This window comes from Colletotrichum aenigma (genome assembly GCF_013390185.1).
Source record: "Colletotrichum aenigma strain Cg56 chromosome Unknown KSG_Cg56_contig01, whole genome shotgun sequence".
NCBI lineage: Eukaryota > Fungi > Ascomycota > Sordariomycetes > Glomerellales > Glomerellaceae > Colletotrichum > Colletotrichum aenigma.
The window spans coordinates 5,985,999-6,013,494 of NW_023500907.1; the positions used below are offsets into that span (position 1 = coordinate 5,985,999).

General features: G+C 54.4%; 7 protein-coding genes across 7 annotated transcripts; 3 read left to right on the top strand and 4 right to left on the bottom strand.

Moving 5' to 3' along the window:
• Positions 1-643: 643 nt before the first annotated feature.
• Positions 644-4,246, top strand: CGCA056_v001579 (uncharacterized protein; the record flags this gene model as incomplete). Its single annotated transcript, XM_037316839.1, has 3 exons — positions 644-2,553; positions 2,610-2,723; positions 3,610-4,246. 3 exons carry the CDS (start codon positions 644-646, stop codon positions 4,244-4,246), a joined length of 2,661 nt encoding a protein of 886 aa, XP_037185729.1.
• An 82-nt stretch (positions 4,247-4,328) lies between these two features.
• On the bottom strand, positions 4,329-4,883 carry CGCA056_v001580 (uncharacterized protein; the record flags this gene model as incomplete). The annotated part of the gene is made up of 1 exon (XM_037316840.1): positions 4,329-4,883. The coding sequence occupies one exon, from the start codon at positions 4,881-4,883 to the stop codon at positions 4,329-4,331; it is 555 nt and encodes a 184-aa protein (XP_037184587.1).
• Positions 4,884-5,893: 1,010 nt separating this feature from the next.
• On the bottom strand, positions 5,894-8,152 carry IRS4 (Increased rDNA silencing protein 4; the record flags this gene model as incomplete). The annotated part of the gene is made up of 1 exon (XM_037316841.1): positions 5,894-8,152. The coding sequence occupies one exon, from the start codon at positions 8,150-8,152 to the stop codon at positions 5,894-5,896; it is 2,259 nt and encodes a 752-aa protein (XP_037184586.1).
• A 1,830-nt stretch (positions 8,153-9,982) lies between these two features.
• Positions 9,983-12,474, bottom strand: ase1 (Anaphase spindle elongation protein 1; the record flags this gene model as incomplete). The annotated part of the gene is made up of 3 exons (XM_037316842.1): positions 9,983-11,988; positions 12,056-12,308; positions 12,364-12,474. 3 exons carry the CDS (start codon positions 12,472-12,474, stop codon positions 9,983-9,985), a joined length of 2,370 nt encoding a protein of 789 aa, XP_037184589.1.
• A 2,883-nt stretch (positions 12,475-15,357) lies between these two features.
• Positions 15,358-15,845, bottom strand: CGCA056_v001583 (uncharacterized protein; the record flags this gene model as incomplete). The annotated part of the gene is made up of 3 exons (XM_037316843.1): positions 15,358-15,467; positions 15,526-15,533; positions 15,586-15,845. The coding sequence occupies 3 exons, from the start codon at positions 15,843-15,845 to the stop codon at positions 15,358-15,360; spliced, it is 378 nt and encodes a 125-aa protein (XP_037184588.1).
• A 1,346-nt stretch (positions 15,846-17,191) lies between these two features.
• On the top strand, positions 17,192-17,554 carry CGCA056_v001584 (uncharacterized protein; the record flags this gene model as incomplete). Its single annotated transcript, XM_037316844.1, has 1 exon — positions 17,192-17,554. One exon carries the CDS (start codon positions 17,192-17,194, stop codon positions 17,552-17,554), a length of 363 nt encoding a protein of 120 aa, XP_037184583.1.
• A 476-nt stretch (positions 17,555-18,030) lies between these two features.
• On the top strand, positions 18,031-20,503 carry CGCA056_v001585 (uncharacterized protein; the record flags this gene model as incomplete). The annotated part of the gene is made up of 4 exons (XM_037316845.1): positions 18,031-19,085; positions 19,307-19,376; positions 19,472-19,831; positions 19,889-20,503. The coding sequence occupies 4 exons, from the start codon at positions 18,031-18,033 to the stop codon at positions 20,501-20,503; spliced, it is 2,100 nt and encodes a 699-aa protein (XP_037184582.1).
• Positions 20,504-27,496: the final 6,993 nt, after the last annotated feature.

Genomic DNA, 27,496 nt, shown 5'->3' on the forward strand with positions numbered 1-27,496 from the left:
TTCCCCGGTGGGAGGACCGGGGCGTATCATTGCGACTCTTTCTACTTGCGACCCAATCACGTTGCGCAGAGACCGACACCGAAGGGTTGCATCGCACGGGGGATGGGCAGGTGTACCCCGCGTTTGCTGCCCATTCCGTGCATGAGAGCAGGGCACCAGGCTTGGTGGGATGGTAAGTTAACGGTTCGCTTGAGGGCATCGCGTAGTTGGCCCTCGTTGACCGGGAAGATAGTGGTCGCGATGCACAGAACTCGGATCATCCGCCCGATCCATGGTTGCATTCGGTTGCCTGGCCCGAACCAAAAAACAAGCAATGCGAGTCTTGAAGCGAAGATCCACCATCGCTTTGCTTGATGTTTCCTCAATGGACCAAAGAAGCGATGGAATCTGTTCCACCGAGGCGTGGGATTCATCGGGAACGACACCGGGTTCAATGTAGCATCGCCCAACTGCAGGAACGTAGATCAGTCATAGTCTATCGCCTTTCTAGAATGTCCCTCAGAGTTGAATGGTATGGTGCCATCAATAGTGTGATCAGAATCCAATACAGAATGTCTATATAATCATGATGGTCCGTTGGCGTTTGTAGCCAGAGTAGCGGTTCAGACAAGGCAGAGCAGTCCAGCTCCTCATGATCTCCGCCATGAAGTTCACCTTTGTGCTCGCCAGCCTGGTGGCGACCGTCTTCTGCCAGGACAACTTGGGGCTAAGCAATGGTTACATCGCCCTCACAACCGCAAACTTCAACCTCCAGCTCGTCCGCAACGCCCAAGTTCTCGCATCCCTGAAACCCGCGGGCGACACCTTTGATTTCCTCCCCTTCGACTACCTCTCCAAGCGTGCTCGCAACGGCCAATACCACTGGGGCGACATCACCTTCCGCTACCGCCAGTCCGGTGCCACAGCATGGACCGACGGCAACTCGGCATCAGCCCGGCAAACGGTCACGGCCCTCACCGTGGGGTCCGGCGTCCTCGCCTCCTCCCGTCTCGGCCCCACTCTGCCGACCGGACCTTTGAACATCACCCGCGAATGGCTCGACGTCTCCGGCGACCTTGGCCTGCGCTTCACAATCCAAAACTCGGGCTCCTCCGCCGTCGAGATCGGCAGCCTGGGTTTCCCGGCCGAGTTCAACTCCATCTTCACAAACCGCCTCGCCACAGATATGCAACGCCTGTGCTCCCTCTCAGATCCCTACATCGGCATGCACGCCGGTCAAATTCGCGTTGCCCCGATCCGCGGGACTGGCGCTGCCCTTGTCGTGACTCCGCTTGGAGACACGCCACTGGAAGCGTACCGCAACCTCCCCGAGACGTACTACTCCGACACGGCCTACGGCAGCCAGACCTTTGAAGGCTTCTACGAGTGGCAAACCCTCACCAAAGCCTGGGCTGAGAACGAATGGCGCGCACAAACACCCTGGAACACACCCTCTTCAAAGACTCTTCAACCCGGCCAGTCTCTCCAGTTCGGCGTCCGCTTCTCCGTCGCAAAGTCTGGCGTGCGCGGACTCGACGCCGCGGTTCGGGGCACCAACACTCCCACCGCCGTGGGCGTGCCTGGCTACATCGTCCCCCGCGGCGAACCAGCTCAACTCTTCCTGCAATCTCAGTCCGCCGTCAAGTCCCTGGTCTCAGAGCCCGCCGGCGCACTCACCGTGACCCTTGTCTCATCTGGCAAATACACCGTCACCCCCTCCGCCTCCGCTTGGGGCCGCGTCCGCCTGACCATCACCTACGCCGACAACAAGATCCAAACCGTCCATTACTACGTCACCAAGCCCTCCACCGAAGCCGTCGCAAGCCTCGGCCGCTTCCTCACGACCTCGCAATGGTTCAACGACACATCCGACCCCTTCGGCCGCTCCTCCTCCGTCATGACGTACGACTACGAGACAAAGTCCATCGTGACCCAAGACTCGCGCGCCTGGGTCGCCGGCCTCAGCGACGAAGCCGGCGCGGGCTCGTACCTCTCTGCCTTCATGAAGCAGGCCATCCAGCCCGCCGCAGACGAGGTGACCAAGCTCGAGCAGTTCGTCGACAACGTGCTCTGGAAGACGATCCAGACGACCGACTTTGGCGTCCGCAAGAGCATTTTCTTCTACGAGCCCGCGGCTGTGCCGAACTACAGGTACAGCACAAGCATCGACTGGACGTCATGGACGTCGTGGAACAAGGCGGCTGCGTACTCGACTGATCGCGCGTATAACTATGTTCACGTCGCGGGCGCATATTGGTCGCTGTACCGTGTCGCGCGGGCGTACCCGGCGCTGGTGAAGAGCCACACGTGGGATTGGTATCTGAACCAGGCGTACAGCACGGTCATCAGGGGTATGAGGAACGATGTTGGGTACAACCGTGTCGGGCTAATGGGGGAGACGGTGTTTGGAGAGATTTTGACGGATTTGATCCGCGAGGGGCAAACCACGAAAGCGAATACTCTGTCGACGAGCATGCGGTCGAGGGCGGCGCAGTGGGATACAGAGGAGGTGCCGTTTGGAAGCGAGATGGCTTGGGATTCGACTGGTCAGGAGGGGGTTTACTACTGGGCCAAGTGAGTTTTGGCTTTCTCAATGGTGATCGTTGAATATGCTGACTTGAGTCTTACAGGTACTTTGGTTTCACCAACACCGCCACAAAGTCGGTCAACAGCGTGCTGGGTTTCATGCAGACCCTTCCTCACTGGGGCTGGAATGGAAACGCCCGTCGATACTGGGACAACATGTGAGTCTTGCTATTTATACTACGACTTGCCCCCTCCGTGCATGCTCCGAGGGTCATTCTTCAATCCTATCTTTGCACCCATCACACATGGATACCCAATACCCATTACCCGCATCCATGGGTATCCATCGATATCCAACTCACAAACCCATGGATATCCAAAACGACTACCCATTATCCATGGATATCCAGAGCCATGCCCATAACCCAGATCCTACCCAAGCCCATGGGGACCTATCCATGATAATTATCCACTACCCCTTATCCAGATCATACCCGCGGATACCCAGAACGATATCTATATCCTACCCACTCTCGCAACGTTACCGGAATCATTCACATGCCTACATACATGGATACCCGAATGGATACCTGCGTTCAATCCGAACCATATTCACGGATACCCATTACCCATTACCCATTACCCATGGATACCCATATTCGCGGATATCCATAACCATAGCTATACCCAAACCATCTTGCACCCAATTTATCTTACTAGGCAGAGCACTACCTTAGACCAAGTGGGTTAACTGATGTTCCCTTACTGTAAAACGCCTTACGAATACTGGTTAGACTGGGAAGTCCCTCCACATACCTACTTACCTAGTCAAATCATACCCATAACCACACCCATACTCATGGATATCCATCACTTCCCACTACCCATTACCCATATGGTTGTTCATATGGATACCCAAATCCAAACCAATCCGTACCCATGGGTATCCATTTCCATAGAATCCATACCCATAGATACCTACTACCCAACCGGTACCCATACCCATACCCAAGGATACCCATATCTAACTCCAACCCATACCCAAACCCGTGGACACCCATCCACTCCCCACACCCATCCCAACCTCACAGCTAACACCCCCAGCTACGGCGGCAAACTCCGGCGCATCGAGCGCCAAATCCACCACTACGGCTCCGCCCTCAACGCCCTCCCCCTCCTCTCCGCCTTCCGCTCGTCCCCCACCGACACCTACCTCCTGCGCACCGGCTACGCCGGCACCACCGGCCCGCTCTCCAACATCAACGCCGACGGCTTCGCCGCCGCCTCCTTCCACTCCTGGCCCGACACCCTCAAGTGGGACGGCATCAGCGGCGACTACGGCCCGGGCTTCCTCGGCCTCGCCCTCGGCTCCGGCACCTACGTCGTCCAGGACGCCGAGCTCGGCCTCGTCGCGTTCGGCGGTACGCTGACGTCGTCGGGCAGCAGTGTGAGCGTCGTGACGAAGGATGCGGTCAGGCGCAAGGTGTTTATCGGCCCGTTGGGGGTGTTGGTTAGCGTGGATGCGGGGATTGTGAGGGAGGTCAAGTATGTTGCGGCGTCGAAGACGGTGGAGGTCACGTTGGCCCAGCTGGATGGCGTCCCCAAGGCGGCGAATGCGGTTGTCTGGGTCGAGGGTGGTGGAAGCTGGAAGGTTACCGGGTCGGGCGTCACCCAGGCGAGAGGAGGTTGGCAGGTTGCCCTCTCGGGGGACAGTGTTGTCATCCAAGTTCTTCCCGCTTGAGCTCTTCGGGGTGTCTATTTCTATTCCGTGTACATATTCCACAACACCTATTCAATCACACACATCAATCCCCGGAAAGCCATCACAACTCCTTCTCCAACACCACAAAATACAAATCATCCCTCAACGCCTCGCCCCCCACCAGCTCCTTATACGGAAACTCCCTCCTCTCCCCCGTCCTCCTGTACCCCCTCCTCTCATACCACGAAATCAGCTCCTCCCTAACCCAAATAACCCACATCTCAATCCTCCCCACCCCCCACTCCCGCCGCGCAAACTCCTCCGCATACCCCAACACCCTCCGTCCGACCCCGCCGGCCTGCCTCTCCGGATCAACCGCAAACAGCCCAAAATACGCCGTCTTCCCGTCCGGTTTGCGGAGCACCTCGCAGCACGAGAGCGGCGCGCCCGCGTCCCCGTCCGTGACCAGCAGCACCACCCCGTCCGGGTGGGCGATCTTGCCCAGCAGCCCCGCCTCGTCGATGCGCTGGTCCGCGACGAGGTCCGCCTCCGTCGTCCAGCCCTTGCGCGAGGAGAGCCCGCGGTAGGCGGAGCGGATGAGCGGGAGGAGGAGCGGGATGTCGGCGGGGGTGGCGGGGCGGAAGGAGAGTGGTGGTTGGGGGTGAGAGACTGTCATTTTGTGTGTGTGGTGGTCGTGGTTTTGATGTTGCTGTTGAGCGGTTTGTCGTTGGTGAGGAAAAGACAGTTGGAGTTGCGGCGCGGTCTTGTGTCGCGATTGGACGGCTTTGAAACAACTCTCACGTTATACAAAAAAGGTGATGACGACTGAAAGATGCAGTTAAGAAACTTGACTTTAGACACTCGCAAATCTCGAATCTGGAAAACACCCCAGATCTTAAATAAACCCCCACCACACCGCATCACACCAGAATCCACAGGGACCTTAAAGTCGCATCATATCGCAAAAGCCCCATCCAGACCGAGTTCCACACATGCCTCTCTCTGCTTTGACACAGGATACACGGCAAATTTCGCCCCCCAAAACCCCCATTGCCCTTTCCAATCCCTTACCAAGGCTGTTCGAATCCAAAACGCCCACTAAATCTACCCGCCGGCGCCACCGCCAAAGACCCCACCGCGAGTTCAATTAAGGGCGCGCGACACGGACGACACGAATGACATTTTCGACACGTTACCGCCCTGCCGGACGCCTGCCGGTGTCTTTCCGCCGAGGTCGGCCCCAATTTCCTCTCTTCGACCCGAGTCAAGTTCGGCGGTAAGTGGGCGCCCATCGAACACAGAAGCAACAATGACGTGCCTGGGCTTTATCTCAACTTTCCCCATTTAGACTGGAAAGGAAATTTACGCAGCCATGATTTGCTACGTTCACAAATCAAAAATGACGGACATTGAACAAGTGTCATTCAGCCCTTGAGTGACATTCCATTCACAACAAAGATATACACCATTCTGTCCATCACATAGTCCAAGACAGAAGCAGCGTTAGGGGGAAAAGGCTCACGCAAGCTCCGATATTTTCTAGATCGTGGGTATCACTACAACACGCTACACTCAGATACGATGCCACGCCATGCTCATGCTTCGCAATGCAATGCCAATGTTTCGTTTCAATGCTCTCTCCCTGATCCTGCGCCCCTTCCCATGGACCGAAGAAGGACAAGCTCTTCACTTTCTTCCCTTGGGCTCGCGCACCTTCACGCCCTGCACCGAATCCCACACGCTCGCGCTCACCTTGCGCGGAATCTTGCGCCCCCGCAACCGCTGGTCAATCAGCCACATGCCCACCACAAACTCCTGCTTGCTCAGCATCCCGCGCCCGCTGCGGTCGACCAGGTCCCACACCTCGGCGAGCTCCTCCGCCGGCAGCCGCGACCGCCGCCAGATCTCGCGCGCCACAATGTTGGCCACGCAGTCGGCCGCGTCCTGCGGCGGCGGCAGGACAGCATCTGACTGCAGCGCCTGCGGGAGGAAAGGAGTTAGCAGCAGAGTGCCGCGGTTGCTCGCCCAGACAGCCTCGTACCGGCGGCGCTCGCGCTCGGTGATCTCGTCGCGCCAGCGGCGGCGGGCGCCTTCGGCGTGGGAGTGCTTGTTGCTAGCCTTCTGGTGCTTCTTCTTGCGGATTTCGTCCTCGTCGTCGGACTTTGACGGGGGCTGGCGGAGGGTCTGCCGAAGCCGCGGGGACTTTGTGCGGTTTGGGAGGGCAGGCGGGGAGAGGGTCGAGTTGCCTGTGTTAGAGGGCGTGAGGCGCGCTGCGGCGAGGGATCCGGCCATGATGGCGTTGGAGAGGGAGTTCAGGGGCAGACTTGTTGTAGATGACGCCGGCGTGCGGCGAGGCGTCGCGCGGGTGGGCGAGCTGTTGACAGAAGAGCGGCTAGGTGTGCTAAGCGCCGAGTGCGTCTGGAGGTTTGGCGGTCTCCCAGGGGTCGCATCAGGTACGGCCGTCAAGCCGGAAGACGCGGACACGAAGGTATCGTTAGATGAGCTCGTGTCAGCAGTCGATGGCCGGGTCGCGGAAGTCGGACGTGAGATCTCCTGCAGTGGAAGGCCGTGACCATAGACCGATGCCATGCTCCTGGGCTTCCTCAATGGGGGCGCTTCCGGCTCCTTCGCTTTTGAAGCTGTACCGCGGGGTTGAGGTGGCGTAGGCGGCCGGATCTTTGCTTTTGACGCTGGCCGCTTAGGTTGAGGAGAGACAATTTCCGTCTGGACCCTGCTGACTGTTGGTGGTGAGCTCGGGGCCGCCTGCTTTGCCTTTGTCGTGCGTGACCTCCGTGGCTCAGGAGCAACAGGAGGCTCTTTCGAGTCTGGTCTCGCAGGCTGGACGGAGGCTGCCTTGGCCAGAGACGGCATCGACCGCTTCTCCACGACCTCAGCAGCAGGCTGCAACCCCACAGGTGGTTTCCTCTTCTGCACCACCTGCTCCGACTCAGTCCTCCTGTGCGGCGACCTCTTGGCCGGCGAACCAGGCTGTTTCGACGGTTTCGCAACCGGCTTCTTCACCCCCGCATCCGACATCGTCCTCTGAAGAGCCGGTGTAGGCGTAATCGGCCTCGGCTTGGGCTTCGTAACCGGCTTCTGGCTCTTCGGCGTGACAGCCTCCACCTCCCTCTCCACCGGCGTGGGCGTGATCGGTCTCGTCTTGACCTTCGGCTTCGGCTTCACCACCACCGGCCTCTCCTCAATACCCATCCTCGCCGCCTTGGCCCTCGCAGGGCTCATCTCCCTCTCCGGCGTCATCGTCCTCACCGCAGGCCTCCTCCTGCTGTCCCCGCCGCTCTTCTTCACCGGGTCGACGTCCTCGCTCCGCTCAAACATGGTAATCAGGTGTCCGGTGGCCGGTATGGACGTCGTATCAGGCAGGCCCATCATCCCCTCCTCCTCGTCGAGGCTATCCCTCCGGCTGCGCAGGCTCCGCGCGCTCTGCATCTGGTGCAGCTGGTTCACCTGCGCGGGCGTCAGCGCGGACGGGCTCGGGTGCGGCTGCGGGCTAGGCGAGGCGCTGCGCGAGGCGGCCAGGGCGGCGGCGATGTAGCTCGGGCTCTTGGGGTCGAGCTTCGTGTGCGGCGTCAGGTGGGATGCCGTCGAGGCGGCGGCCGGGCTGCTCGCGAGGAAGGAGGACAGGCGGTCGCGCATGTCGGCGGTGCCGTCGCGGCCGAAGGTAGTGCTCGTCGCGACGCTCGTGCCGGTGTGCTGGCGCTGGATCGGGCTCGTGCTCCTGCTGCGGTCGGCGGCGGCGGTTGCTGCGAGCGCCGGGGCGAGGCTGCCTACGCCCCCGCGGGCTCCGGCGGTGGTAGTCGGTTTCGGAGGCGGGACGGGCTTGGGCTTGGTCTTGCTGAAGGCGAGGTTTGCGCCCTTCAACGCCGCGGCAGCGTCGGAGGCGCCGCCGCCCGTGTGGTGGTGGAGGCTCTGCTGTGTGTTCGTCATCATGCCGGTTGACGGCCGCGGGGTGGGATGGTAGTCGAGGGTGGGAGGAGTGTCGGCATCGGATTGGGAGGGGGCTTGGTTTATGCGGTCGACGATGGTTGGAGCATTACGTGGGAGATGTCGGTATTTCGAGGGAGAAACGGTCGCGATGCCCGCCCTAGTCTGCGATGTATTTGTGCCAGTGTGTGTTGCTCGGGGGCAGAGTCGAGGGAAGGTATGAGGTGTCGTTTGTTTGATGTAGGTAGGTAAATAGGCAGAAGATACGAGGAGGTGTCAGGGGGAGGGAGACGGAGACGAAGACGGAGTGCGTGGTGTGTGAGTGTGGTCGTATTGGATCCGGCTGCGCCGCAGAAGTGGAAATACCTAGGCAGGTAGGTTACTCGGGCTGTAGCTGATTATTGATTATCCACCTTCACCAACGCAAATAGCAGCTGCCCACCGCACTCTCCGCGTCTGCTGCTGCTGCTGCTGCTGCTGCTGAGTGAGCTCCAGCTTTCTGCCTTTCTGCCCGTGCGGAGAAGGTCGTCGGATGGGATGATTGGGGGAAGCTGCGGCGCATTCAGACGAACGGGTGGCCCGGTGACCTTCTTCTCAGGCGGTGGAATGGATGTTCCTTCCAGGTCTCTCCCTCTGCGACAAGCTCCGGCATTCCACTGCTAACTGCAGCACCTGTAAGGCTGAGACACGGCGCCGCTCTTGACACCCGACAGCTGCCTGTGTTCATCTGCAGGGGGCAGGTTCCCATCCTGACACAGTGACGCAAAGAATAATATATGGGGAACTGAATTTGGGGGAGAGCCGAGGAACCGCCAGGGAAACACAAACCACCACCGAAGATCTCGACATCACCGGCGTCGTCATAGCGGATCTTCTGGAAATCTGCCCTGACTAGACCACCACCCCGTCACGCTGCCGACGGGCTAATAAAGCCTACCTAGGTCTCCGTTCATTCCTTCATTCGGAGATTCTGTCAAGTTTTAGCTCCCGTGTTACCGGGCCTCCCGCCCATCGCCTCTCACTCACCACATGATCCGGCATCCTCGGCATTTATCAGCATCACCGGACCAAACACACAAAAGCCATGATAAATCAGCGATGCACGCATCACCCCTTTTTGTACTACTTTAAGAAATACCTACTGGGTCCATGGTAAAAAAGAGTTGGGCTTTAATAGCAACAACACAAAACTACAAAGTCTTACAAAATAAGGCTGACAGAAAAAAGAAAAAGGAGCACACTCCGGATGCGACCCGCCGCCAATGGTCGAGTAATCGAAAAAAGGCCAAAATCAAACGCAAACAAATCGCAAAACCAAACTCCGTTTGTTTGACCGACCCCTCCCTTTCCCTTTACACCTTCCTTCGAAAATGAGGTATCGCAAAGACACCCGTTTCCTCCCGTCCGCCCGTCCCTCCACCGAATGGGTATGTCCGACCAAAAGGAGAGAGAACCAAAGCCGTCTCGAGGTCGGGGCTATACATGTGCAGACGGAAGTCTGGAAGAAGTAATAACGACACAAGAAAAAGAAGAAGCAAAAAAAATGTGGGCGTGTGTGTCGGGTTTCGTCCGCAGACACGGAGTCTTTGTTCAGAGAGAGGGTGAGTGGGTGTTGGGGGAGATGCTCGGTGTCCTTTTGTGTTGCTGAAAAGACAATACGTCGTGAATTTCGACTTGGTTGATCGTTCCAGACATGAGAGGGGGGACGTAATCATCCGACATTATCATCAAAGTTTGAAGAAAATCTTCGGAAGCAAGAGGCTTGCTAACGGCAAACAGCAACGAAACAAGACATTTCTTCGGCTAACGCTCAATGATGTTTGTTTTGTTTCCTCAGTATCCGTCCTCGTCGGTCCACTCGCTGCCCGAGATGATCCGGTTACCCTCGTGGTCCGCAAACGCATTCCCAGCATGCGCCTGCGGCGGGTACGCCCGTGGCCTCTTGGGGTCGATCGCTTGCTGGCGCGCCGCGCGCACCTTGGCGTAGTACGTGTCCGTCGCGTCCTGCTCGGGCTCGCTGGCGTCGTCGTACGTCTCCCAGTTTTCCGACCCCGTCACGTTGCTGGAGCCCGTCGACGAGTTGGAGATCTGGCGCGGCGGTGGTGCTTGGCTGTATGACGGGGGGTGGTGTCGGATCACGGAGGATTGGAAGTCGAACTGGGAGGAGCCCTGGGAGTGGTGTGACGAGGCGGAGGCGTGGGAGTTGTGGGAAGCGTGGGATGCGTGCGAGGTGTGGGAGAGTGTCGAGTTCGCTCTCATGAGGCGCGGTTGGCAGTCATCGTAGACATCCTCCAGCTCCACCTGACGGACGATACTTCCACCGAGGCCGGCAGACTTGTAGTGGTTCATGTTCATCGGGGTCTCGAGGTCCATGGCGTGGAGATCGCGCATCTTGGGCGGAGGTGCACGGAGGGGAGGGCCTCCGCGTATTGTCGCGTAGGCGTCAATCCTCGACTCGGGTCTCTGTATCCTCTCGGGCGAGTTGTTGCCATACTTGAGATTCGTAAGAGGGGGGCGGGCAATCCTTGAGGGGCTTCCTGGAGGCTTGGTGAGAGTGCCATGGTTACTGCGGAAGCCCATTGAGGATTCCGGCCGAGGGCTGCCAGGCGGCTTGATGTGAGCGGACAAGGGCCTTGCCGCGGATGCGCCATTCATGTTGTTGGCACTGCGCTTGTTTGTCGGGGCAGCAGCGACGGGTGTCTTTGCTCCCTGGCGGGTTGGTGGTCTCTGTGCTGCGCTGACGCTATTCGCGCGGCTGTGGCCATTTCTGGGCTTGGTTGCCGACGCCATCTGTCCGGCGCCGGGTGTCTTGGATCGCGGTCCAGGGGCAGGACGATCCTCCGCCTCGAGAGCGTCGAGGTATCTCTCACCGTGAACAAGGAACGGACGGCCGTACTCGTCCTCGAAGCGCTCCAAGACTTGACGAAGCTCAGCAGCAACCTTGGGCAACTCCTTGGCAATACGCTTGCGCATCTTCTCCTCTCGGAGCAGCTTGCCAGGATCGCGTCTCTCTCCCTTCTGCCCGCGCATCATGAGGCGAGAGGCATCCTGGCTGGAGGCCGCAAGCTCGTCACGCTCGTTGGTAAGGCTCTTGTGCCTGTCGATGAGTGCGAGCGTGGGGGCGCGCTGCTCCTTGAGTACCTCCAGTCTCGCAATTTCACGCTCGTGGGCTTCGAGCAGGGCGTCGCTGTATACGTCGGAAAAGGCAGGCGTGAACTCGAGCATTTCGTCCTCGGAGAGGTAGAGAGCGTCCCATAGCTCCTGCAGCTTGCAGCGGGCGTCTTCGACAAACAGGTGCAGGTTCTGACGCTTCAGCTCATTCAGACGCGCCAGCTCATCCTCGAATTCGTTGATCTGGCGGACGCCGCAGCCGCGGTTGCTGTTCAGGAAGCTCTTCCTCTCGGCGTGGTCCACCTCCAGCTTCTCCCACAGGGCCTCGACCGCAGCGCGCAGGTCCTTGAGCTTCTTCTCGCGGTTCTTCTTCTCGTCTGACAGCTTGTCGCGCTTCGCCTTGAGGCGGGCGATGTCCTCCTCGTGCAAGCCCAGCTGCTCCGGCGCATCGCGGTAGTACTTGACGATGGCGGCGTCCGTCTGTGCCTGCGGGGTGCCGAGCTCGGCCCAGAGAGAGATGATGTGCTCGCAGAGGGCCTTAACCGTTGCGACGCGGCGGCTGTACTCTTCATAGACTCTCGTAAACTCGTTGTCGAGCTTGTCGACGTACGCGGGCGACAGGTCGAAGTTGGACGGGACAGACTGGTTCGGGCCTGTCGGGGGCAGGGGGATCTGGACGAAGGTGGGTTCGAGGTGCGACGAGTATGATTCCAGGGCTTCGACAAGTTCTGGCGGTGTGGTCAGCGGGACTCCTTTTCGTGGCGCGTCGCGGCTGCTGCTGCCGGGCCAACTCACTCTTGACCTGCGCGAAGCGCTCCTTGTGCAACCTGCTAATCTGGACGTGCTTCTCCTTGAGGGACTTTAAGCAGCGGACCAGCGGGTATGTGATCTTGATGTCGTCGCCGTCGCGGTCGCGGCGACCGCTGATCGATGCCTCCATCTGGCGGATGTTGTTGATCATGTGCTCGGCCTCCTCAATCATCTCCTCCTTCTCGGTAGTAACAAGGCGGACCTGGTCGGTCAAGGCCTTGGAAAGGGCCTCGAAGAGCTGTGGCGAAAGTTAGCAGACAGACGGAAAACCAAACAAGAAGGCAAGAGCGTACGTCTGCTTCGCGCGCCTCGCGATCATGGTTGGGGACGCCAATTTCGTCAAACAGGCCGTGCAGCTGGCCGATAATGGTGTTGACCTGCTGGGACAGGTAACTGGTATCCATGGCGGATAAGTGGACGAAGACGCGCAACCAAGGAAAAGGGACAAAAAATGCCGATTGAAGTCGCGGGCAGTAAAATATCGATTAGGTAGGTTCGTGGGGTAGAAAGAGCGGGTGCAGCGCAAACGGCTGGTGGTGGTGGTGGTTGTTGTTGATGATGCTATTCACGCCGCCGCGGGGAATCGTCGGGGATTTTTTTGGTGGGTGTTGGTGTTGGATTTGTTTACTTTCTCTCAAGGGCTAGCGAATGGTCACCGAGTGAGTTGCGACTCAGGGTGCATTGTCCGACCACAAGAAAAAATAAAAGTAAAACAAAGAACCCAAAAGAGCGGCGCTGGAGGGATGGCAATCTGCAGTCTCCGTGGTATCTATCTGTGTTGGGTGAGGCCTGGAGAGAGTCGGGTCGGTTGCCAGAGACTGCGATTAGTTACCTGTCGTGATGCGGCGTTGGGAGGGGGAGAGAGTGAAGGTGAGGGTGAGGGTGAGGAGGTGAAATGAAAGATCGAGAGAGCGATGTGAATGAACGGGAAGGTGGTCGGGAGACGTGATGGGCCAGATTTAGCGGGTGCGCCAGTGGCAGCTCTCGAGGTGGGCCGTCGCCAGGGGCAACAGCCAAACGCTGGGCAGCTTCTGTGAGGAGTGGCCGCTGCTGGTGGTGGGTTTCAGAAAGAGCTACCCCGCCATTGGCCGCCAATTGGTCCGTACACTACGCCCTTAAAACCCCGGTGCTATTGCCGTCCAGTCTTTGTGGACTCAGGTTCCTTGTTGGTGAGCTGTTCTAGCGCCCTGTCGCTTGTCTGTCAGCGCGGGCCAGGGATCTTAGGTAAGACTCCTCCTGCTCCCTGCCTCGCACCTCGTCAATTCTGCCAGGACTCAGTGAACCCAGCCACTCGTCTTTGGTTCTCGAGAAATGAGACTCATGGTCTCCCACATGGCCGCATCTTGGTTCAGCAATGGGGGGCCACGTTACAGTTGGTATTCTATCATTTCTTCATGCAGTTGATGCGGCTCTTGGGTGGTTTTCTGCTCTATTCGATCGTGTGCAGACGATCGCAAACCCTATGCAAACACTTGGACAAACAAGCCAACTCAGTCACCCGCAGTAGTCCAGAATAAAGCCCGAGGCAGAGCGGACCCGCGCATCGGTTTGTTTACATTGGCCCAACCTCGTTGACTGGGCCATCGGCGTCTCCTCCTGCCCTCGTCTCCCTCTGCACAATGGTCCAATGGCTGCGCCGACTCGTCAAAAGCCCGTCTGCAAGTCATTCAGCCGGCCCACGAGACGAGTGGCTCGCATGGCAGGACAGGGCACGGCATGGCACACAGCATGGCATTTGCTGCAACAACACAGCCTTTTAGGATTTAAAAGACCGGGCCCCCAGAGCAGGAATCCGATCTGCCTCATCTCGGCTCTCTCCCATCCCATGTTTCCTCCCCCTGTCCCGCCCCGTTTCCAAGTGGGCGCGTGCTGCCCCAAAGTCCCAGCGGTGAGATGCAGCAGCGCCTCTCTTCACCGTGGTGACGCTCCCGAAACCTTGCTCAAGCTGCATTGTTGTCCGCATTTCTCCATTGGCATTGGCCCGCCTCCTTTCTTCTCCCATCTGCGCGATGTCCCGCATCAGCTTTTCCCTCTGTTTGTTGAGTCATTGTCCCGTGATTCCGAGTTCTGGGCGATTGTTCTCTCGTCATGGAAGCATCAATGGAAGGAAATAGACATACAGACAGAGGCCCCATAACATCTGGCCCATGCTCCTCTTCCCCCCCAGACTCCCGCCGAAAATCTTCGTAACCGACCCCGTCGAAATCCAGTTTGATCTCCGCAGCTTTCCCTCCTTTGCTCGTCCTCGCCCAGCAAAAACCCGGCACGGCTGAGGCCGCACGGCGCTAATAAGCTTCTGGGTCGGAATATTTGATAGAACGGGTGGGTACCAATCGCCGCGGCTGCCAGCCATTAGATTTTTGCCCGAGCTTTTTTTCAGGCGACGTCATCACCATCGGCACAACCTGCCACCAACAATGGTTGCCTGGGAGCCTGCATCGACAAGCGTTGCACCAGGCCAGGCCAAGAAGCTATTCCGCAATCCGCCGGGTGAGATTCCTATCCCTGTCCACACAATCGGCGATGTGGTATTTCAGCCTTCCAGATTTAATCCTCGTTCATGTTGGTTTTGTTGGGTCCTGCGAGCACGTAACCTTCCTGTCGCATCTATCCCACGATGTCACCCTGACCAGGAAGGAAGCATCAGCGTGGAATAAAACCAACCACTTAATATTCCTAAAGCCTGGCGATTTTGGCCTGTCGAAACAGGATTGATTCCATCCTTCAGCGTTCACTTCAATTACGCACTCAGATGCAGCTTCGTCTGATCGTTTTTAGGCTGCTGTTCGTGAAAATCACCTCCTCTCACGGATGATGAAACCTCTCTGCTCACTGGGGCCATAGCTTTCTTCCCGTGATGCAAATCTCCTGACCAACAATTCCCCTCTACATTTGGGTAATTGCGAAGAGACGCAAGCTGCGGCATAGCTGGCTCTTCATGATTCCCTGAATAAGCTCATGAACACAATTTTCACCCAGACTAAGCCGATGAAGATAATGATAATTCATGTATGAAACTGAACAAAGTCGAGCCAGTTTTCCTCGGTGCGCATGAGTGAGAAACGGTCACTTTCGAAGCCATCGATGCAATCGTTCAACTCCTTCGCATGGTGTGGGATACCGATTGGTGTTTGATAGTCGCGAGTCAGATGACCCAAATCAGCATGAGCCTCATTACCATCACACTTGGACCGGACATATAGCCAGATAGGACATACGCTCATTAGCTGACGAAGAACCCCCTTCCCAAACCACTGTCCCGACGCTCCATCTGCTCCTGAACGCCTCTACAAAGTGGCAACAAGCCCAAAGACCCAGTAAGATTCGTGAGAAAGCGCCCCAAGGCGATTAAACCTCTGTAGAACCAGAAACTCCATCCCACCCCCATCGAAAGCATCTGTACCGGTTGTCAGCCTGCTCATCGCGACAAGAGGATGAAAATAAGAGGCACTTACGGTGTCGACTAAACCATCGTCAAGCCGTGAAGAATCGCATTCTTCGCCACGCGACCTCACGCCGCAACCATTCTCACTTTGCTGCACGTCCCGCCCTCGCAAATAACCGGCCTCTCGCCCTTCAAAGTCCCCATCTCCGCATACTCATCCCCCTCCTCCTCCTCATCCCTCCGAACGACAGTGTTGTTCCGCCTGCTCTTCGCCCTCCGCCGGCGAACATACGCAGTCGTCGCGAGCGCGATGACCACGACGCCGACCCCGATGCCGATGCCAGCCTGGGCTCCCGTGCTGAGCCCGGCGGACACTTCCGCCGTGTCCATGATGCGGCGGCAAGCAACCACGGCGGCGGTGCGCGCGACGAACGATCTCTTTTCTCTCTCTCCCTTCACCTGAGGTCGCGATTGAAGCGGAGAGTAGATGGCTCGTTTTCGTTATCTCGTTTCTGTGGTGGAGTTGATTGTGGGGTAAAAGAAGGAGGACAATAGGGAACTGCGCGAACAGAGAGATACGGTCAAAGTGCGTCGTACTTGTCGCCGTATAGAGTTTCCACGAGTGTATCAAGAAATGTGTACGGATTGAGGGAAACTCTGCTGGCGGAGGACGGCGCATCCCTGCACGAAACAAACCATCTTTCTGGTAGACTCTGGCCATTTGTCGTTGGGGGAACAATGGTTTCCCCGCGTTGGCTGGAAGCACCTTCCTGTTCGGGTCGCCATGGATTGCTTGGCTTTTGAGAGGGGTTAAACTCGCCGAGGATTTAAGCTACCTGACAATGATGGAGCCGCATCGCGATATGGACTTTACGAGTCAGCGTAGGTTCGCAATGCGAAATGCGAAAAGATAAAGTGCGAGAATGCTTCGGATATCGCGAGGGCTTTGGTATCGCGAAAAGACCAAGGATAGATTGCTATTATTTTCTATGTAGGCTGCCGCGCGATCAAAGTGCCACCGCTACATGGGCAGCATAAGCAATTCTGGACAACCAATAGGCACGTAGCTTCCCTTCATTCAAGTTAGTTATACACCTTAACACCTTAATGTTCCGGGCGAAATTGTAAATCATGGATGCCTCGGCGCTTAAATTCCACTTTGGTAGTGCCGAGATGGTTAGATTTTCTTTCAAAATATGTTGCTTTAAATCGAAACGAATCATACCAAGGACTTCGTATGTCGGACGTTTCTTCCTGGCACATCTTGCGCTCATCAATCACCGATCCTTGAGTTACTATCGTTCATCAATATCTTGCAAGACCTCAGATAGTGTGGTCCGGCGGGCTTATTTTCGTGCGACCGCTGAGGGTCTCAATGCAGGATCATCCATCTAAGGACTTTCACCTGTTCCAATCCTTTGTCACTCACTAGTAACAAATAATTGCAAGGCTGTCAGATCTGGATTGTGACAATGATTCAATCCACTCGTGCTAGTTGGTCTGGTGGGATTGGCTCAATTGACGAAATGTGGAGGCAATCCATGCAGCCGCTAGGCATCAGTCCAACAACCAACAGATCATCGCACTCGCAGTGCAGGGGTGGATTCTGAAGGATTCCCGCGCCGCAATTGCTTCTCAGGAGACTTTTCCTCTTCATTCATCCAATTGAAAGCTTCGACAATATCGCCTACCTCGGAGGCTTTTGACTATCCAGTCTCGCTCTGCACTCGGGCAAGATGTGGCGTTTCATTGCAGTCGTCGTGTTAGCCGTCAGGGTGGTGCAAGCCCAAAACACCAGCAACGGTACCGCCGAATGCCCAAATGTGCCAGGCTTCTTTTACCAGGACAGCTGTAAACTGCTCTGCCGGGAGACGAAATGGACGGATGTAGTTGTCTTTCATCTTGGCAACTACATCGCCCACGCCGCCACCATTACTACGCGCCCAGGACAGAGCACTTTGATCACTGTAGTGACAATGATAGGTGCTGTTCTGCTTCCCGGCACCGGCATCTGGAACGGTATGAAGGCCATACTCAGTTTTGCTAGGTTTGCTCCTACCGACCTGCAAACAGCAGCCCGTGCCGGCGCCTTATATTGAAACGGGGGGTGGTTGTGTGTAGGAACAAAATGCAGGGCGCGGCAAAAGGACCGCTGCAAGATGTTGATTTCTAAGAAGAACGCTGCTAATCTGCATACGCGCGTGGGCGTTAAATACGTACGCGCACTGCTTACGTACGCGTGGTTTCTAGCTAGGTAGGCGCCCTACCCACTTCAATATGCAGTGGTCAAGGACAACAATTACCACCCATCTCAGGCGTCTGTATCTGATGGAGCAGAGGGCATTCAAATGGCTGCAATGCCGGCTACAGTGGCAACCCGAAGTACCCAGCAAGACCAAAATATAGAGAAGCAACTTTTGGAGGATTCATCAGTACACGGAGATTCGAAAGAGTCGGCACCTTGTAAGCTTCTTCATGCATACTTGATTTCAAAACTAATTCAGAGAATGTGATAACAAGTCTACTGAGCTCCAACATCCACGGATTATGCGAGCTGCCAGAAGGATACCACCTAATGCAAGTTCCGCAGAATGCGACTTTTGTGGGAGATGACGACTTGCCCGTGGACCACCGGCCATGGTACCACTATCGACGTTTGGCGGACACCATCTTCCCCTGGACACAGCCTCAACCCGCCAGGTCGACAGTCGCGCTGTCTTGCAGTTACAATCTGGTCAGGGTACTTGCGTCCATCATACAGCTGGTCTTTGCTGTCTCAACACTATACCGCACGCGTGGCGACCAAATTGAGCGATACGGTTATGCCGCATTCGGCTTGACTGTGATGCCTTACGCATGGATGTCCCTCATCAATCTTCTCGGCAACGCACTATGTCCACAGTATGACAGGATCTACGTTGTCAGCTCCCGAGCACTACGCGATCTACAATTCGCTCGCGAAGAAGAGAGTCAGGATTCGCAGACGCAAGACCGAACCCAGTGGAGAGTCGACGGCGCTGTGGGCCGCCTGGAAGATGATTGTGATGAGCAGTTGTGCAAAGACTTCGAATACTGTCGCGAGCAGGAGGGTGCCGGACAGACGGAACGCTCGCGGCCGGTCCTCTATACAGTCTTTGCAACTTGGAATCGCAAGTCACCGAGTCGCATGAACCTTGGGCCTTTTATCGATCTACTCAATCCGTTTCGTCACTGGAAAGACTGGGTTGAAGATACTCGCAAGCCCAAACGTTGGTGGAAAGACGAAGCCATGCGCATAGTCAAGGACATGCGCAAGGACCCTAAGTCTGGCTTACTGTCTTTCTACCACAGGTGGAAAGAACAGTTGCTGGCGCCTTTGGTCGTCTTTGTAGTTCCGCTGGCAATAGTTGGCGGCCTCTCTGGCTTTGAACCCGGCCAGAGTGAGCCGTTTCAACGAGTATGGGTTACGATGTGGTTGGTTCTGGGCCTAGGAGTTGGATTCGTTCTTGGCCAAGCCTTGAGATGGTTTGGCAACCAGTCGCCCAATGTATATCAGCAACCTACTGCGGACTACGGAGGTCCAATTGGGTTTATGAATCTGTGGGAAACCATTATGGGCGCGGTGGCTTATGGACCAATTGCTATTGGAGGGTATGTAGTAGTTACTCGGATGCTTCTTGAATCTGGAAGCTGTGTAGAAGTCAAACGGTAATGGAGACGGGTTGACCTGCGGGATAAAGACAAGTACAGACTGTGTACGAAATGTGAATCGAAGTTATCTAGTTGGGGGGATTCAGCCATCCACCTTCCAACTTGGCAATGAGAGCAACCAATCAATGCATGCCACTAACGAAAGTGCACATCTGGGGTAGGCCAATCAAATACGGCTACCCCTCTCAGTCGCGGAATGTAGCCGCTGTTTCCATCCCTATCTGCATACATGTAAGACAGCCTCATCGTTCCACTATCGGAGTCTCGGACGCAGCCTGATTTCCTCCACATCAGGCCGAGCAACGCAACACTACGAACTGACCTAGACTTCTGTCGAGATGGCACTCGCTTTGCGGAGAGCGGCTTCGCTGAAGCCAGAAGTCCGATTGGCACAAGCTGTCTCCGAGTTCGAGGCAAGTCTGGATGCAGTACACAAAGCATCGTTCCGCAATGCGCGAATCGCTACGAAAGCCACACCGCCGACTCCGAGCGACGTCATGAGGCTGACGGCCGAGATTGACTACCGAGTGCGACAAGAGCATGGCCCGTCTCGATGTTTTGGTCCCCGTCTTACCAACATACTCCAAGCTGTCCAGCAGTTCGCTGCGTTGGGCGATACCGTAGTCGGCGGATCGCAGAACTTGGTGGCCTGTGGAGTCTGGTCTGCAGTCAGAATGATGCTGCATGTCAGTTACCCATAAATGCTGGACGCTATCAATGCTGATCTCATAGGTATGGTGCAGATGGCGATCGGTTACGCTTCCTACTTGGAGAAGCTGTCGTTGCTCTTCATGACTGCCGGGCGACAGGCTCCGCGATATCACGCCTTGGCAACTATTTATCCCCAGTCTAAGACACTACAACTTTATCTGTCCGAATACTTCATCGTCATCGTTCGCATATGTCAGAGAATACAGCAATACGCAAAGAAGTCTGCTTTTGGTCAGTTTAAGTCTTCGTTGACCGACGCAGATCTAAAGGAAGATCAGGCGGACCTCGAGCTCTGGGGAAACTCAATCAAGGATGAGGCAAGCCTTCTGCTTAATAGAAGAGTTCACGACGAGTCGCAAGAAAACCAGAAGGCTCGCGCGTGGGTGAGCAGATGGTCAGCATCGTCTTCACAACAATACGCTCTTGAGCGTAAGGTGCGATTGCTGGAAGCATGCTCCACGTACGACTTCCAAACCACCTGGAAACAGATTCGAAAGCGAGGCTCGACGTCGCTCTTAGCAACCTGGGCCGGGTATCAACAATGGAAACAGGAGGATACAACGTCGGCCATTTTGTTTAGTGGAAAGGTCGGAGCTGGAAAGTCAGTTACTCTGGCTAATATCGTCGACGACTTATTCCTAGCATGAAACACTACTATTGTGTACTTCTTTTGCCGCCACGATATCCCGGAAAGCCTCAAATCCCGTACCATATTAGGAAGTCTAGCTCGCCAGTACTTATCCTCCCTTCCAGAGAATAGCGACACTTTCAATGAAAACCTTTCCGCTCTGGATCTGGACAAGATCACCGCTCTATTGATATCTAAAGGCGACAACCGAAAGAAGTACCTCTTGATCGATGGTTTGGACGAATGCAGCAAAGAGGAGCGTCATATAACTCTTACCCAAATATCTTGGCTACAGACACATTCTAGTTGGAGGCTCGGATTCTCAGCTCGATTTTCGGCGCAAGACTTTGTTGGACAGCATATTAGTCTAAAGTGGCGTATTTCCATGCCCACGAACAACCCTGACATTGAGCAATATATCACCAGCGAACTGAATGCCCGCCTGGCAAACGGTCAACTGGTTCTCGGAGATCCAAACCTGGTATCCGAAATTCGGGAAGCTCTCCTGGGTGGTGCGAATGGCATGTGAGTTTGACAGCTGTCATGTTCCCTAGGTACCATAGGTATCTGCTTTTCACCGAGCAATACAGAGACAAAAAGTATGAGGAGATCTGGTTTAATGGTAGCTGATAACCATTTCTCGCAGGTTTCTATGGGTTGCTCTTCAGCTTGACCAAATATGCTCGGAGGTGTCGGATCACTCCATACGTCTTACCATCAAATCACTTCACCGGGACCTATCTGAAACGTATGCCCGCATACTGAGAAGCTCTTCGGCTAAAGATTTCCATCGATATCATATTCGACTTTTCAAGTTTCTTGTGGCAGCATATGTGCCATGAACGATTGACCAAATCCACGAAATGGCTAGCGTCACTATAGCTGACGCTACTTGGGATCCAAGTAAACATATCAACGATATTCTCAAGGTTGTGGGGTTCTGCGGGAGTCTCATTATGATCGATGAAGAAGAGCACGTCGTTCGATTCGTCCACCACAGCGCTAGAAGCTTCTGTCAGGGAGTATTAGGAGGTTCCAACCATTGGAACTTCTGCTTCTCTGACGATGAGGCTCATCGTGAAATAGGAGAAACGGCTGTGACCTACTTGAGTTACGGAATCTTTGATACGCGATTGTCTACCCGCGTGATACCAAGGGTAGATGTGGGAGGAGTTACGAAACGAGTCTTACAGGCAACACTTGGAACACCAAATCCACTTGCGCGTTTGGCTCTTGATATCGTCAGACCAAAACAAAACAGCAATCGGGACATCGGACAATTTTTGGCACATGCCCATGAAGAGACTATCGCCAGAGATTTACAGAAGACTGATCATCCATTTTTGCCGTATGCGAAGAAGTTCTGGATGTTGCACACGAGAAACAGCGAGATTTCAGCGGTTCATGAGCTGTGGTTACGACTTTTCAATCAAGTCTCTGTGAATGATCTACAGCTCACACCACATCTCGTTGGTCCCTTGGACACTTTTGAGGCACCCTGCAAGCATCCCCTTGCGTCAGCATTTATTTGGGCGGTCAACTATTCTCATATCGCCGTTTTTGACCGCTTGATGGAATCGAGTAGCAGCGATTCATTTTCTACAAAGTTGCCCTGGGCACGTTTCCGTTTGTTCCGCAGTCTGCTTCGACATCTTCACCCAGAACATTCAGTCTCGAAATTACAACTTTTGAAACCCGGAATGGTAGATCGCTTGCTCCCACTAGCTACCATTCTGAGAGTAGACCGCGCTGTTGAATCGATGCTGCCTTCAGCAGATCCCAAGGAAGCTATTCGAGCATTCGAGGTGGCCGTTTCTTGTGGCAACTATAAATCGGCTGCGATAGTCTTAGCCAACCCAGCTTTCAGTCATCCAAAGAGACACTTTCTCCCGACTCAGCTGCTCGTCATCGCTGCATCTGCTCAAGATGTGCGAATGATATGTCTGGTGGCGAAAACTAGTGCTGCTAGGTCTCCAGACACTAATGCTAGAGCGCTTTGGAGCGTACTCCGCTCTGATATGCGACGAGCTCCTTTGCTGAGAGCGGTGTTCATCCTGATGGATGCTTGAGTCCGGCCAGGGAGATCCACGCTGAACCCCATGCATCCGGAAGATGTATTTGCTTCCGCTCAACTTCTAGCGACTAGTCCGGAAATCAACACCGAAATTGCATTGCAAGCGATTGCAAAGTTGCTCAATGTGAACTCGGATATTCCGGGGATTCATGAAGTAATTTTCCGTCAGGCATGCATGCTTGGGAGTTTTGAGCTTGCACACAACACCTGGCTCAGCTATTTTGACTACGAAGCTCCCATGCCCGGGCAGAGCAGCACATCTAGCTTTCCTTTCGGGGGAGACATAATGGCCCTGGGTCTGCAGAAAGTGTCAAGAAGCGCGGTCAAGCTCTTGGAATGGCTTTTATCACGAGGATTACACAAGAAGAACGAGCATTTGTATCGCAAAGTGATAATGGTTAGGGAATGGCAACTCAACGACTCTTTGCCGGCCAGCAGAGGTTTTAAAACGGATTTGCTGTCGTTCTGTACAGAACATGAGCTTCTCCATGCCTGTGTCCTTGTAGGGGACTTGATTGGGGTCGACTTTCTGCTCAAAATAGGCGCAGATATGAATACGCCACCACCCGGGCCAATGTTTGCACACGAAACCTGCATGCAGGCACTCATAACGCAAGATACGGACTTTTTTGAACGATTTTCTATTTCGGAGCTTTACATTCGAGACGGGTTCCCCTTGAGCTGTACTTCTGCCGGGTTTACAGCGTTGAAAGAGGTTGTGGGACGACTTCTGCTACCCAATAGCCCCTTTGTGTGGGACCCTGAGATGCAGCAGATATTCAGAGAGGAACTGAGACATGGAATTCGCCCCGAAGATTATAGCTGGTTCATCTGTATCTTTGCTGCCTCTTTAAGGAAGGCCGTGCGGGCATTTTTGACAAAACCAGCACCCTCGGACCATGCTATCGCTGAGTCGTATCTGCGTAATTGGTTAGAGCTCTTAAAGGAGACATGCCATTCAGATGTAAACCTGCCAATTTGCAACAAGCAAGAAGGCCTTTTTGCTATTCGAGAAGTTTTCGGTATCTTGGCTGATATGGATGAGGTCATGATGTTTTCTGGGACGCGATGGCAAACGCAAATGAGACTGTGGCAGTTTGTTGATCTTTTCGTCAACCAAAACGCTCCCAATTCTGCCAGAGACTTTTCCAGGGACAACTTACTGCAGGAATTGTCGGTTCAGATTTGCAAGAGATTATTATTGGATGACGTCTCTCAGCAAATCCCCCATGGCCCTTCACGCAAGACAGATCTAGTTCATGAAGCATTACGCTTAGCGGACATAAACGAAGACCTACCATGGATTCTAGGATATTTATTAATGGGAAGCATGGGTCTTAATGTTGGGGACTTTCGCGTTTACTCAGTAAACTTGGCATTCATGGTTCGTGGCACTGGCTCATCTGCGGAAACCCGCCAGGCATTGAAGCTTGTGGGATGGACGGATCTAGAAGTAATGGAATGGAGCCTGGAAAACCAAGCACTCAGCCCCGAGGAAAGCAGTCTTGAGGAAAACGGCGTTGAGGAAATCAATTTCGAAGAAAGAAAACTCTCACAACCTTCACAACTAAGCAGAATTCTTTTGTCGAAATTGCAACCCAGAGATCTTTAACGCAGCTACAAGTCTTGATTCGGACTGAACATGTCGCTTTTTTTTATGTTGTATCGAATGTCATCGAATCGGCTTTTGATAGGATTCTTACTACGTATAGATAGACCTTTTACCCTTAAACCAGAGTCTACATTTGGGGATTTCTACGTATTGTCATAAAGGGGTTTGTATAATTGGATACATATTTCGCTCGCTCGTAGAACTCCTATTGATCCTAGTTTTGGGTAGTGTAGCACTGGTAGGGATGAACTGATCTATATTTTGGGAGAAGATACAATGGATACAAGCAAAACAGAAACGTTGTCTCCCAGCCGAGGTAAATCAAGTAGTCTCCATCATAAAAACATTCTGTTCCGTCCGTGACAATCTTGTTGAAGGATGACTGCCCATGCGTAATTATTCAAACATTGTCGCTGCCTGCCTCAAAAATGCCAACCCAACTTCTTCTCCGTCTGTCCTGAGACTTTCGAAAGCTTGGTACACAAGCTTGGTGTTGAATCCAACCAGACGAACCCGATTCATACCCATTAGCGCCAAGTCGAAAGCTTTCTTGTTTATAGTTGCGCCGTGATTGATGAATAGTCTTATGATACGCACCGACTCGGTCCATCTTTCCTCGACCTCACGGTCAGTGCAAGCTTCCAATAGACACGTCACTATTGTGACCGTAAGAAGCTCTGCTCTGTCCAGACAGTAGTGCCGTCATCCTTGAACTGAAAGTTGACGTTTGATCCATTGTTCAGGAGGTATTCTACCATCGCTTGCTTTGGCGGCCGGGAGAAGTATGCGTCCAGAAGTAGCGGCCACCACAAGTGGCTTTCCTTCCAGACGACGTTTTCCGGCACCTGCTTGGTGACCTTGGAGAAGAATCGTTTTACCCAAGGCCGCACTCCCGTCCTGAACTGCGAGACGCTCTGGGACTCAGTCCGCCGAACGAGGCTTTTCAGTGGTGCCTTCTCCTGAACATATACCAGAACGTCTTTTCGAACCAAAAGTGACAAGAAACGTGGACCAAAGTGGTGTTCTAACCATGGACTCAGCTTTTCGGTTCCAGTGACCATGTTAAAGAAATCTTCGAGAAGGTCTTTGCTGAACATGGATTGTGTGGTCTCGTCTAGATGATCTAGTATTGCAACCATGCTGGATATGTTTTGCTTCTTAACTGCGGATGCAGCATCCAAGCAACGACTGACACATCTTGAAATTTTCCGAGCTAGGCCATTTTCAAGATCCCTCGCGAAGTCCGTTACGGGAATACTCGAGAGAAAAGCCGTTTTCAAAAACGCCAGGTTGGCCGCACACAGGCGTAGGTGACAGTCAAAGGTCCCAGAGGCGGCTGTGATCTTCGCACTGACCTCTGGACTCTCAACGTAGTCTTTGACGCTCCGGTGGAGATATTGCACCGTCTGTTCTGCTTCATAGCCAACTCCACCATTATCAACCTCAATGAGGCCCTTGCCGCGACTGTTGACTCTCCTTCGGATTGTGTCTATGCGGCCGAGAATAGCCTCATCCGTGAGCTTCTCCATGGGAAGCTTGATTGCATATTTGCTGTCGTCCTCGTCGGCGGACGAGAAAAGAAGCGGGGAAGGCGGTTCTTTGCAAGCACCAAGCAGCTTGAAGTACTGAGCAGCATGCTCAAAGTAGAGCGGATCAAGGGTGTCGAGGATAGCACTATACAGTCACTCCAAATCTGATGGCAGGAGGTCTAGTCGTCGCTGCATGTCAGAGATTCTGTCGTCGTGACCCTTTCCCATCATCAATGACCTGACGGCTAAGCTGACCCAAAGAAACACCCCAGAAGACTTCTTGGTAATATTGCCGATAAGACCCTCAGCATACTGCGGCTCTCGGCGAAGCAAGCGACGAAAACCAGAATTCCTTTCAAATTCTGACGTGACGTACGCCTTGATGTCTTCGTACGATAAGTCTTCAAGCTTCAGACTAGACTGACCGTCTATGAAAAGGCAGATCTGAGCCTCCTTTATCGTTTTGATGATCATACCCTTGAGGTGCTCATATTTTATCCGTTCAATGGGCTCATGAAACAGACACAAAGCCTACCATTGAGCTGGCGACACTCGTGGGATGATTTCCTGGCATGCCCGAAGGATCTGCTGGAGGATAGACAAGTAGAGACCTCTAGGGGATGCTTCGGTAGACATTCCAGACGCCCAAAAATAGAACGAAACGGTGATCAATGGTAGGGACCCTGCCCATTGCAAAAGATACCGAGAGCTTCGCGTCTTGATGGCGGCGCTCAGCGGGGCTCCCTCTGGAAGTGGACCATCCCCTCCCAGCTCTGGCGGCTGAGAAATGAATTTCATCAATGTCGACTTGCCAGACCCAGCTTTTCCCGTGATCCAATAAAGCTGCGAATCAGACTCGAGCCACTTTCTGAAATCCGACCATTTCCTTGCATTCTCTGGGGGGGTCGAATATCCAGCGCAACGTCTTTTGATTGGCGAGGACGATTCGGGTGCGTCGACTGTCCATCCCGGCATAGGAAAAGCTATCAATAATTCCCTCCTGAAGACTTCTCTTACGAGACTGGGAAAGGGCAAAATTTCTTTTGTCCCTTCTCAGGTCACTCGGGAGGGTCTCTGGATTGTGTATCACGCGCATGATGTCGTTACGGAGGCGCTTCTTGCGTTCAGACTGCTCGTGGGGTTCGGTTTCGATGCCACGAACCACATAATCCAGTATTGCATCGCCGGGCGAATCCAAAGAAGTCTCGATGCTTCCGTCGTTTAGTATTTGTTTGCGTAAATGGCCGCCGTCGGTTGTCAAGGAATCCGTCTTTGAAAGGATAAGGGCTTGTTGTTCTGCCGATTGAATTGCATAATCCCTGCTCGCGAAGATAAGTAATGAGAATCAGTTGAAAATGGAAACTAATAACCTCAAAGACTGCAGAAGCGCAAAGTTTAATTCATCTCTCAGCGCGGAAATTTGGACTTCAGTCTTCTCCAGTTTTTGTTTGTGCCAGGTCGTCTTGAACGCTAAAATGATTGACCCCCATTTCTTCTTCTCATCCCAAATGCCCATGCTCTCCAGAGAAGCCACCATGACGGCTAGCTTCTATTCGCAATCATCTGCCACCCGTAGAACCTGTTGATTGTGCGGCACCAAGGCATCTCGTTCTGACTGAGGGACTTTGAGCTGTTGCGCAGCAACTTGAAGAGATTCTATCGCATTGCGGAGATCCTGGAAATCCTCCGGGGCGTTCCCCCCGGCACGGTGAGTCCTGATGCCCCTCTCGACAAGTGTTTTTCTGGATTGTAAGAACTGGAGAATTTTGCCCGCGAGCGAGAAAGCGGCGAATGCTG